The sequence below is a fragment of the Vombatus ursinus genome, unplaced genomic scaffold (assembly GCF_900497805.2).
Source record: "Vombatus ursinus unplaced genomic scaffold, bare-nosed wombat genome assembly UNPS02000580.1, whole genome shotgun sequence".
Taxonomy (NCBI): Eukaryota; Metazoa; Chordata; class Mammalia; order Diprotodontia; family Vombatidae; genus Vombatus; species Vombatus ursinus.
Genome location: NW_020940358.1, coordinates 16,521,549 through 16,533,379, shown reverse-complemented (window position 1 = coordinate 16,533,379; position 11,831 = coordinate 16,521,549). Strand labels below are relative to the sequence as shown.

The 11,831-nt window shown below is 39.3% G+C and overlaps 1 protein-coding gene across 3 annotated transcripts in view; it reads left to right on the top strand.

The window, feature by feature from the left end:
• Positions 1-8,580, top strand: part of TFAP2C (transcription factor AP-2 gamma) — an 18,357-nt gene extending 9,777 nt beyond the window's left edge. For 2 of the 3 annotated variants that reach the window (XM_027847644.1, XM_027847635.1), the window contains exons 6-7: positions 2,097-2,238; positions 3,039-4,123. In XM_027847644.1, coding sequence (XP_027703445.1) covers positions 2,097-2,238; positions 3,039-3,324 — 428 coding nt within the window. In that variant the 3' untranslated portion in view covers positions 3,325-4,123. Of the gene's footprint in view, positions 1-2,096; positions 2,239-3,038; positions 4,124-7,432 lie in introns of those variants that run through there. The other variant, XM_027847652.1, reaches the window with a different exon arrangement.
• Positions 8,581-11,831: the final 3,251 nt, after the last annotated feature.

Below are 11,831 nucleotides of genomic sequence, written 5' to 3'. Positions count from 1 at the left end.
TGTGTGTGTGTGTGTGTGTGTGTGTGTGTGTGTGTGTGTGTGTGTGTTTACACTGCTAAACTGCAAGGTATATAAATCGACTAGTTGGTAATCTTCCTAAAGAGTGGAATGAGTGTCTAAAATAGGCTGTTTTCTAATTGCTTTGACCAGATATTGGTATCTTACCTATACTGATTATTTAAAAAGTAATGTTTGCCTGGCTGGCCATTGAGATTTGAATGACTTAGCATTTTCCATTCTTTCGCACATGTGTTGAACTGAGTACTTAGTTGGGATGGTGGGGGCAGTCAGAGAAAAAGAGTTATTCTGAGGTTATCTTTTTGTTTGTTCCTTAGAGAGTATTGCAGATTCTGTACGGTCATCAAGGTGGGGGGAGAATTCAAAGGTATTGAGAAGAAGGGGAAAAAAATCTTAAAATGATGTGAGGGAGGTATCTAGCAGCATTTATATATAATATTTTCAAAATTGCAAAGCTATGGCCTGGGAGTCCTAAAGTTCCTTTTTCAACATGACCCCTCTACCTCAGAAGATCTGGAAACCAACCTCCAGTGTTTCAGAGCCCCTAGCACTTGGTTTTCTGGCATATAGAGCTGGGAACAGGCCTTGGGCCTCTCAGTGGAAGACCCCTGGAAAGTGTCCAAGAACACAAACAAATGCAACTTTTAAAAAAGAAGAAAAACCTCAACTCAAGCATATTGTATTCAGGAGGAAAAGGGACTGAAACACTGAGAGGATTGTAGTATTAAAGATTGAGCAAACACTCCAATCTCGACCCAATCATCGGGATAGTTCAGCCTCCCCGTGTGTCCTAGGGGAGTCAGTGAGCAGTGTGACTTAGGGAATGAGATATCTTCTGGGCAGTACTCTGGAACATTTGGGCCTGATGGGGTAAAGTCATTCAGGTTGCCTCTCTTTAGTACTTCTTGTGTGGTGCAAGGGAGAGCTGGTTGTGAATTCAATTGCTTTGGTCTAGTTTGAAGATTTGTTGGAATTTGGGTATGTTTTGTGTGTGTATGTGTGTGCATGCATGCGCGAGCACTTGCAATTAGTTGTAAGCAAACATGTATGATATATGTGATCATACTGATTGTATGAAGTGAAGAGACATGCTTTTCTTAGCCTTTATGTATCTCCTGCAATTTCTATTTTCCTCCTCCCAATCAATAAATTTTCTGCCCTTCTTCATAAGGGTGCAATAAAGCATAAATACAGTTTGATAGATAGGTCTTTGTTAATGGAGGAAGCAACATGTTGGGTGTACTGGGAATTTTGAAAGTCTTCAACTGGGTTTACTTAAATTGGATAATCTTGAAAGCTTTGAGATTTGTTGCTAAAAATGTATGTTAAAGTGAGACTTGGAAACAAAAGGTGACATGCTTATAGTCTCTTTTCCAGCTGGATATATATATCTGATATTTTTACCTTTCCTTAAATAAAAAGGCTTAGTGTTTTTTCCTTGTTAGTATAGGAATCCATCTACCTTTTAGTAATACAATACGGTTACCTCCTGTGCAACTTGTCTTAAGTGTTTTCAGGGTCATTGAGATTATAAGTGATTTGCCTAGTGGATCAATACGTATCAAAGGTGGAACTGAATCCATTGTTTCCTAGTTTCCAAGATGGGTCTTTAGCCACCCTCTACTGCCTACTTCAGTTGCCTTTCAAAGGCTGCATTTAACAAATTACTTTAGCTCAAAGTCATCTGACTTAACCCGGAGTGTACTCCTTGATCATTTTTATAATGTAAAAATTTTTATTATGAAATAAAATTATAATTGACTAGGTTTTGCTGAGAAGTCCCATAGATTGGGGTTTAGGTTGTATTTGCTCATATGGAACATTGTTGGTCCTATGGGCCAACATTGAGGACAGTAAAGGAGAGATTGCTTCATTAATCTCCTGAATCTTTTAGCTTTTACTGCTGGTTATTAATTTATTTGGCATTCTTGCATTTTCCAGATGCAAATTTGTTAGGATGGAAATAAAATTTGATAACAGTATAGCACTTTTTTTTTTTGTCTTTTCTAGCAGTAGTAACACCTGGTAGTTGGTTTGCTTTGGGCTTGGGTTTGATGAAAATTGTTCCACTGTTGTAGGTGAAGCTGTGCATCTGGCCCGAGATTTCGGTTATGTCTGTGAAACTGAGTTTCCTTCTAAAGCAGTAGCTGACTATTTAACCAGACCACATTTAGGACGGAATGAAATTGGTACCAGAAAGAACATGCTGCTTGCTGCTAAGTGAGTGTTGTGGCAGGTTGCCTATAACCAATCAAACTTTTTTTGAGTTTCTTAAGCACATTGAGGTAAAAAAAGTTGATATTTAAAAGCAAAAGAAATGAGATGGTACATTTTTCAAAGAAGCCTTGCCTTTCAGCAATTATGGATAGAATGTTTTGAACTGGAACACAAGACTGTCATGGCTCTCCTTCCCAAAAAAATCTTCTAAAAAATTATTTAAAAAAAAAATCCTTGTATTTGTATTACCTCTGTGATTTTTTTTAACATGTGACTTGGCTTGCTAAGTTTAAAGAAAGATTGTACACCTTCTGTCTGGGTAACAGATTTCAGAGTTGTAATGATGAGGCTCAATGTATATGTGACATGTGGCTAAATGAGATGCCCCAGTTCAGCTGCTGCTTATCCATTGCAAATCAGTTACTGCAGCTGAAGAGGTTCTCACCCAAACTAGCACTAAATTGATTTTAACATTATGGTAAATGAAGCAGAACTAGTAGGAATTCAGAGCAAGAGAAGAACATGCTGGCAAAATCAAAATCGAATAACAACCAAAACATTGGTTCCATGAAAATAACTAACTTTTGAAAGATGAAATTGCTTTGAAGTGAGATGGGAGGCTTGGCAAAAACCCCAGGTAGTTAGTTCTCCTTGAGAACTTGCAGGTTTCCTTGAGAACACAGAGCAGTGCCCCTCCTGCCTTGCCAAAAGCTTAGATGACATGTATATTGATGTGTTTATCTTCTGTTGTCCCTTGAAACTGCCTATTCATGGAGTTTTCTGTTCTCTTATCTGTCTCTTAGACAAATCTGTAAGGAATTCACAGATCTTCTCACTCAGGACCGGACTCCTCTTGGAAATGCTAGACCCAGCCCAGTTCTGGATCCTGCCATTCAAGGTTGCCTGACTCATTTCAGTCTAATAACTCATGGCTTTGGGAGTGCAGCCATATGTGCAGCCATGACATCTGTCCAGAACTACCTAAATGAGGCATTAAAAATAGCAGACAAAACCTACATGAACACTGGCGACCAAAGTCCCGCCGAGTCCAACAAAACTATTGAGAAAATGGATAAGCACCGGAAATAGAAAGGGTGGGGGGAGGGGGAAAAGTGCAGTCTGGGGAAAAGTTCAAAAGGACCGAAACAATTTTCCATAATACAGACTATGGGATGGATTGTCTTCTTGCCTAGGGGACAATGTAGAAAAATGTGTTACTTTATTAAACATCATCTTATTCAGGATCTTCATGATTTACACACCCTCCCATTCTGGAGTCTTGTGTTTCTAAAGCTGCAATATCTCCAAACTTTGTGGACAAGTTATCAGAAGACTACAAACTTGGGTACTTGTTGGGTACTTGCTCCTTAAACCTTTTATCCCTTTTCCCCCTTCCCCTTGCTCTAAAAGTGGTGCTAAAAATGTTTTTGAACCTCTAAAATTCCCAGTGCTAATAGCCAAGGGTATAGAGAAAGTATTTTGGATGCTATTAATTAAGAATTATTCCTTTTTAAGTCAAATTTTCATGGATTTTTCCATGCCAACAGTAACCATTTTGCAGTATTAGACTATAGTGTTTAGATCTATCTTCATTCAATGTTTATGTAAAAGGTTATCTAGCTTCCTAGATCACACAAGTCTTTTACCCTATGAAGGAAAAAAAAATCTATTTGACCTTATTACTGGATGACATTTGACACACTTCCAAAGGAGATAATTCAGGTTTTATAAAACTTTAGTCAAAGTCTGTTGTAGGTGTTTTTTGTGTTATAAAGAATTTTAAATTAGTGCTAAAAACCGAAATGTCTTGAAAAACATTTTTCTCTCAAGGTGTATCAGCTTTATCTGCATATTTATATCGGGTCTGTTTAAAAAAAAAAAAAAAAAACAAAAAACTTGAAAATACTAGGCACATAACATTTTATTAGCTTTTTTTTCTTTCTTTTCTTTTCTTTTTTTTTTTTGACCTTAATAGGCCAAAAAAAAAATTACTACCAGGGAGGTGCTCTGTGTATTAAGAGAAAAGAGTGTGTTGAATGTACATATTTATTTATGTGTAATTTAATGGGTTGTGTAAATACTGGTGAACTTAATTTTTTTAATGGGGTTCAAATTTAATTTTGGTAACTTTTAAAAGGGAATGGGGTGAGCTAAACACGTCTTTTAGGTTTAAGCACAAGTACATATGCTATACAGGGTATTTAAAATGTTTGGACTTTTGGAGAGGAGATTCCAATTTTCAGTTCTTGAAACTGAAGTTATGTAATCAAAGCTCTGTTTGTTCACAAGGCAATAATTGTAACATCTCCTGGTGACTTGCTCCTGCAAAAATGAGTGAGGGTTCAGTGTGTGCAGGTGACAGAGGTTTTAAATAACCACCTATTTGTAAATGTTCCCAATATAATTCTGTTGTATATGATAACTATAATAATAAAAGTATTCTCAATAGAAGCAAAGCAGTGGATGTTTGGCTGAATGAAAGTGTTTTTTTTTTAATTCACCACTGAAGGAATTACGGCAGTTTGAATATACTATATTGTGAGTCTAGTAAACATGGTGGGCAAAAAAGATGTCAAGAGAATCCATGTTTTTCATCAAGGCAATCTTTTGGAAGTCCTCTCATTGTCAGGAGTGTCCTCAGGGACAAGGACCATAGACTTTCCTTGGCAGGGATGTGACTTTAGCATAATGCAAGCAGCCTAATAGGAGATACTAATGTTTTCAGATAACTTTAATTATGTATCTCCAGTAAAAATTTAACTATCATATTTGAATTATCTTAATCATCTCTGCTGCCTCTGCAGACTAGTGAACGGGGATCCTTTTGTGTAGTTTTCTTTAGGAGAAAGCAAAGGCTGGCAAGGAAGAGTGTTTGCAGAGATCTTGGACACATACTGCCAATATTTGATTTCAGGTTTTAAGTACCCTGGCATATCTTCCAGGAAATGATATGTTTATAGTTTGACTAGTGTGGCTTTGTTTTTGAAAGGAAACAGGGAGTGTAGGCTTTTCTACATTGGATAAAACCATTGATCCATCAACATTCTCCCCCCCCCTCCAGGTTCTTAAGTCCTTAATTCACAGTTTTTCCCAAGCCTTTTTGTGAGTATCTCTTAAAGCTAGCTTCTACTTTGTTAGTCTAATATTTTGTGCCTTGGCAATGATTACGTCTGGGCCACTGAATGTTTGTAGGCTGATTTATCTGGTTGGTCTCTAATGTAGATGACAGTTGATTTGCTGAAGCAACCATTCTGAAGAAAAGTGGACATTTTGTTGGTGGGAGAGATCGGTTTGATAGTTTTTCCTTATGTAAAATCCTTGCTTTTGAACATGACAGTTTTGGGAAAGAGATGCTATTCATCTGAACATCTTACTGGCTTACAAGAGCTGTGCCTAATTACAACTTAGGCTATGTGCTGGAAATGCCCCAAAGACAATTGAGGAGAAAGAATGTGGATAGGGATGACTCAACAGAGTCTTAGAGTAGTTTCTTAGGGCCCTGAATGTGTGCTGGTTGTTTCTCATTCATATTGTGAGCTTCCTAGACGGTGAACCATCAAGTTCTATGGCGTCTATCTAGTGTATTTATTCCTAGCGACAATGGACTGACTTTGTTTTCTTGAAATGCCACTGACCTGGTGCCAGGGAAAATACCTAATTCTCCAGAAGATCCATAAACATGACTCCCTAATTAAACAGTGCCTACCTCTTAGCACTTCCATAAAATTAAACTATATACCTCTCTGTTCCTGTATTGGAACATAGTATTTTTGAGAGCAACTTACTTAACTTTGCTTATTTGCTCATTTGAATTGATCCATACCTCCTACTACCGGACATTATCAGGTTAAAGCAATGAGTGGTTGGAACATGCATTGCTTATAGCTGTTCTTTATACCACCTTTATCTTCTGTTCAAAACACCCACTTGCTCAAAAGTTAAGGTGATCCTTTCCTTGCATGACAACACATTTCAATCAATGTCACATTAGGCTGTTGTAGATGAACTACTAAAATGTGAGCTTTTTATTATTGGACATAACGGGGCTCAGAGATAATTGATTGCCCTCTGGGAGAGAAAATCGAGATGCTTACATTTTATTCCTTGTTACTTTGAAGCAAAACCAATCATGTGGTGGTGCTGATTCATGTTTCATTTATGTAAGACTGTTTAGATGAGCTTTACATTGATCCCTGGGCTAATAGCCAGTTTGAATATTTAAAATCTTAGAATGATCTCCCAGAAGAGAACGTCTCAAACCTCCCCAGAAGGTCTCACTATCAGAACAGGGTGTTTTATAAGAAAACACTTCATGGACTGGTCTGTTTCTCATTTGAAATGATTGCTCTGAAATGACTCATTCTTTTTTGTCCTGTCAAAGCAAGGGGCAAGGTTAGTTTTGCTCCTTGTGTGAGGATGGTTACAATGTTATTAGTCTGCCAAAAAGAATTCTAACTTCAGAAATATTCCTGTCTTCTGTTTAAAAAAAAAAAAAGTTCGGTTCATGTACAGGTGAGGAGACAAGAGAAAAGCTTAGAACCCAAAGAGCCTGGAGTAGGGTCTTAGAACAGACCTGTGAAGTAAGTCATTTAACTGATAAGGGAAGCATTACTTTCTAGTTTACTTACTCGCTTACACAGCTAGTCTGTCAGTATTTGAGATGAGAGTTTCTATAGCGATATGCTGTTCAGGTGTTAAACAGGAATCATTCACCAGGTAGACCTATCTCATGACTTGGGAAGCAGCAGATCAGATCCTTGGTGATCGGATGGTGCTTTGGAATGGGTCCAATTCTCAAGTGCTACTTAGTATGTTCTTTTTTTTCCTTTTAGACAGGACTGTTTTTTCCTATAGGAAGTTGGCCAACTTCCTCTGCTGTGAGTAACCACCATTGGCTTGAGAAGGAAATGGCCTAAGGTTTTGGACAAGTGATGGATGGAGACAGCTTAGTCTCAGTATGAGACTCTTCCATTGCCCTGAGGGTGGTTATTGACCCTTATCAAGTCTCTACTCTGCTTTCTATTGGCTGCCTCTGATTTTTCCTTTTGATGATTGCCATGTGGAAGATAAATAGGCTTTGTTTTCACAGTTCAGATTCTGAGATGAATGAAGGTTTATCTGGATAGGAATAAATCTTTTTTTCTTTTCAAGATTTACTTACATCAGCCTGTAACCAATAACTTTTCTCTTTTTTTAGGTCTTGTCCCAACATTCCAGATCTCTTCCAGTGAATCAACTACTTCTATCTGAAATCTATAAGCCAGCCTCACTGGCAGGTCAGCTTTCCATGTGACATTTCCAGTGATTCAGCAGAACCGGAACCTTTCCTTATTTTGCCAATCCAAGCTTTCATTATGCCCACACTCCACAAAGCATATAAAGAAACTTGTGAGCTTTTGTCCGCAAGTAACATGGAACATGATCTTCTGCAGAAACAACTTGACCTTGTGATTTTTTTTTTTTATTTGTTACGTTAGAGACCATGTTTTCATGGAGTGCTCAATTATTTTTTGGCAACATCATAAGCACTGCTATTTTCCTGCTTGTAATGGATAACATCTTGATCAGCGGAGATGGATGGGGAGAGTGGAAATTGAGGACAGTCAAAACACATAATGTTAGTCCGTGGACAGGTTTCTATGATAGAATTGTTGAGAACGTTCAAATTTTAGCCCAGTATACAAATCTGAATGCTTTCGTGACAGTCTCTGATGTTTAATGTGACCTGTTTCCTAGGTGAGAATATACAAATCCCACTGTTCCTTCCATAGGGGAGTTTCGTAAAGATGCCATTTCACCTAGGCTAAAGCTAAAGGTAGCAAGTCAGCTTTGAGAACTTACCTGGTGAGTGAGTGTACCTTTTTCAGATGTGTTACCACAGTGCCTTTTCCCCAAAATTGTGTAGATGAGAGACTCCCAAATCCTCACGGTACCAAACACAGGCCAAAGATCTAACACTGCCGGTATCTTTGAAGCTTTTCAGCCTGAGAACACCAGGGATGATAATCAAATTGGTGGTTCTTGTGAATTTGTGAACTAGAGAGGAGGATTGCATTTTAATCTCAAACACTGTAGACTTTTTTAGCCAACAGGAAGCTGCTAGGAGGCACATTTCCTTGGGGCCTCAGCTTCTCCAAGGCCATACTTCTCTCCTGCATGATGTATCCTCCAAAACACAGCCTGACATCTCAATAGGAGTTCCTGAAGTCAATTCCACAGTTTTGCTATTGTGGGACTCATTTGACCCTAGGTCTCTTCCAAGACCATCAAAATTTTTGGAGCCTTTAAGTGACTTTCCTGGGGTCAGTCAGTTGATCAATAAACATTTATTAAGCACCTATTATGTGCCAGGCACTTGGCTAAGTGCTGGCAAAAAGAGGCAAAAGACATTGCCTGCCTTCAAACTCATGATCTAATGGGGGAAACAAAAAGCAAACAATTATGTACACACAAGTTATGTACAGGATAAATAAACATTTAAAGAAGAAATACACTAGAGTTCAGAGGGGTTGGGAAAGGCTTCCTATAAAAGATAGAATTTTAGTTGGCACTTAAAGGAAACCAGGGAAGACTGTAGACAGAAATGAGGGAGAGTATTCCAGGAACAGTCAGAGAAAATGCCTAAGGCTCCAGAGATGGAGTGAGTGTCTTGTTCTTAGAACAGCCAGGAGGCCAGGCTCACTGGATCAAAGATCAAGTAGGGGGTCTTACATAGAAAGGTAAGAGGTTATGAAGGTCTTTGAATACCAAACCAGGTATTTTGTGTTTGATCCTGGAGAGACTACAAGGAACTGATGGAGTTTATTGAGGTTGGGAATGGGGCCTTACAAAGTTAAGTGATTTGGCTGAGCTAATACTAGAACCTAAATCTGACCCTTCAGGGTTTACTTTGCTATTGATTTAATTGCTAATTGGGAAAGTGTATCTGAGGAAAAGGGAAATCTTTTAGAACAGTGAACATGATTCAATCCAGGAGCATGGGGAAGGCCTTCCACTATGGAAGTTAAAGTTCAAACTTTAAAAGAGACTGTTTCATTACTGATACTTGGTGGGAATTGGGGGTGGGTAGGGAGGATGGAATGTCTACCTGGGATGGATCTACCTACCTATTCCACACAGTTGTGCATGTACTTGCAGGATAAGGACCTGAAGGTGAGTCAGGGAGGTGAGGTAGGGTGATTGGGTGCTGACTCCAGGGCTCTCTGTCTTCAGGGAACACCCTTCCTCCCTCCTTCCCTCAGCCCCAGCCCTCACTTAGAAGGGTGGAAGGAGGAGCAGAGTCCAGGGGCGTGTATTGGGACCCATCCTGAGTGTCCTTCCCTCTTGCCCTGATTTCTTCCCCACCCTTTCCCTTCCAGGCCCTAGCCCTTCCTTCTACCTTCCCCAAACCACTCTTCGTCCCCCATCCTCTCCCCATTCCTTATCCCTAGGCCCCAAGGCAGTGGGGAAACTAAAGATAAGGAGCTGGCTAAATATGTATTTCAAGCCCTTCATTTTATAGGTGGGGAAATTTAACTTAGAGAAAATAATATGACTTGTCCAAGACCACTTAGACAAAAAGTAGCAGATATGGAAGTCACTGAGGAAGCCTGGTGTTAAGGACCAGTTTTGTCTGCTTAACGTTTCTCAGTAGCTTTTACCTACCTCCTCAGGAGGGGAGGGAGCATCCTATCACCTAAGCCTTTTACGTGGAGGTTGGACCACCATTTAGAGACACCTAGATGGGATTTCTACTCAAGGATAGACTGATTGGATGAATTGACCTTATGCCTCAGAGTCTGATACTCTAAACTTCTCCCTTCTCCGACCTTAAACTAATGAGAGGCTTTATGCTAATTACTAGAGAGCTGGCCTAGCCCTAGTGTTCATGTTGCACCCCTATCCTATATACAGCTTGTCTGTAAATAGTTACTTGCATGCTGTCTCTCCCATTAAATTGTTAACTCCTCTAAACAGGGAGTATCTTTTTTTTTTTCATACATTTCTTTGTTTCTCCGGTACTTAGCACTGCAAGGGCCTGGCATGTAATAGACACTTACAGTATGTTTATTGGCTGACTGATACTGACTATGATACCCAGAAGTGGAAGAACCCTGGCTCTTAAAGTCTCACTTAACCCCGGTATCTCTCTGATAACAGGCTTACATCAGAGGCATTGTGGGTTCAGTTCCAGACCACTCAAATATCATGAGAAAGCAAATATCTCGATAAAGCGAGTTATGTGAAATTTTTGGTTTCCCAGTCTATATGTTATGTACTCTTCTGTAGTCTATTAAGTGTGCAATAGTATTATGTTTAAGAGAACATTGTACATACCTTAAGTAAAAATAGTTTAGTGTTACAAAAAATGCTAACCATCATCTGAGCCTTCAGCAAGTTGTAGTCTTTGCTGGTGTAGGGTCTTGCCTCTATGTGGATGGCTGCTGATTGATTGATCAGGGTGCTGGCTGCTGAAGGCAGGAGTGAGTGACTGGCAATTTCTTAAAATTAGACCACAATGAAGTTTGCCACACTGACTCTTCCTTTCACTTGAACACTTAGAGTCCATTGCCAGGTTATTAATTAGCCTAATTTCAATATTGTGTCTCAGGGAAGAGGGAGGCATGAGGAGAGGAAGAGAGGTGGAACTGCAAGTCTGTAGCAGTCAGAACACACATGTATGGATTAAGTTCACAGTTTTCTATGGGTGTGGTTCATGGCACCCCAAAACAATGACTATAGTAACATCAAAGATCACAGATCGCCGGAACAGATATAATAATAATGAAAAAGTATGAAACATTGTGAGAATTAGCAAAGCTACCACAGAGACATGATGTGAGCATATGCCGTTGTAAAAAGGGCACTCATAGATTTGCTTGACGCAGAGTTGCCACAAACTTTCGTTTTGTAAAAGAATGCAGTATCTGTGAAGAACAATAAAACAAGGTATGCCTGTACTAGAAAGTTGCTGAGCTGTTATTTCCTCCCTGGGAGTTCTATTGGTGCCAAACTCAGATAGAAATGGGGACCACTAAAACCTTTTTTAAGGATTCTGGCAGGCCACCTAGTGACTTAGGAAACTATACATTAGCATTATCTATGTTCTATTGTATTTTTATTTATTTTGTTAAATACTTCCCAGTTCCATTTAATCTGATTTAGCACTAGCTGGGAGTGCTGTGGCCAGCAGTCCTAACCTCTGCTCTTCAGATACAAACCCTCTTATCTCCTCCTCCCCCTCTCCCCCACCAAGTTAATGAACGTATGTAGTACGAGGTATCCCAAAAGTCTTAGTTCAGATACTTTTAGGACGCCCTATATATATTCAAGAAGCATGTATATATGCATAGTTAAATACCTTAAGGGCTTGTGATTTCATAAGTATGGCTGTTCCATATGATTAGTCCTCCCACTGATGTAGACTTCCAAAGCTTTGGGAGACAGTTTTTGGTTGCCAGAGCACCCCAAATTTATCTGGCCTTTCTGGTCACATAGGCTGGTCTTCAGACAAAAGACCTATAAGCCAGTCAACAGACCCATGTTGTTGTTGAGCCATTTCAGACTCTCCGTGACCCCATTTGGGTTTTTTCTTTTTTTTTTTTCCTTTTGGTGTT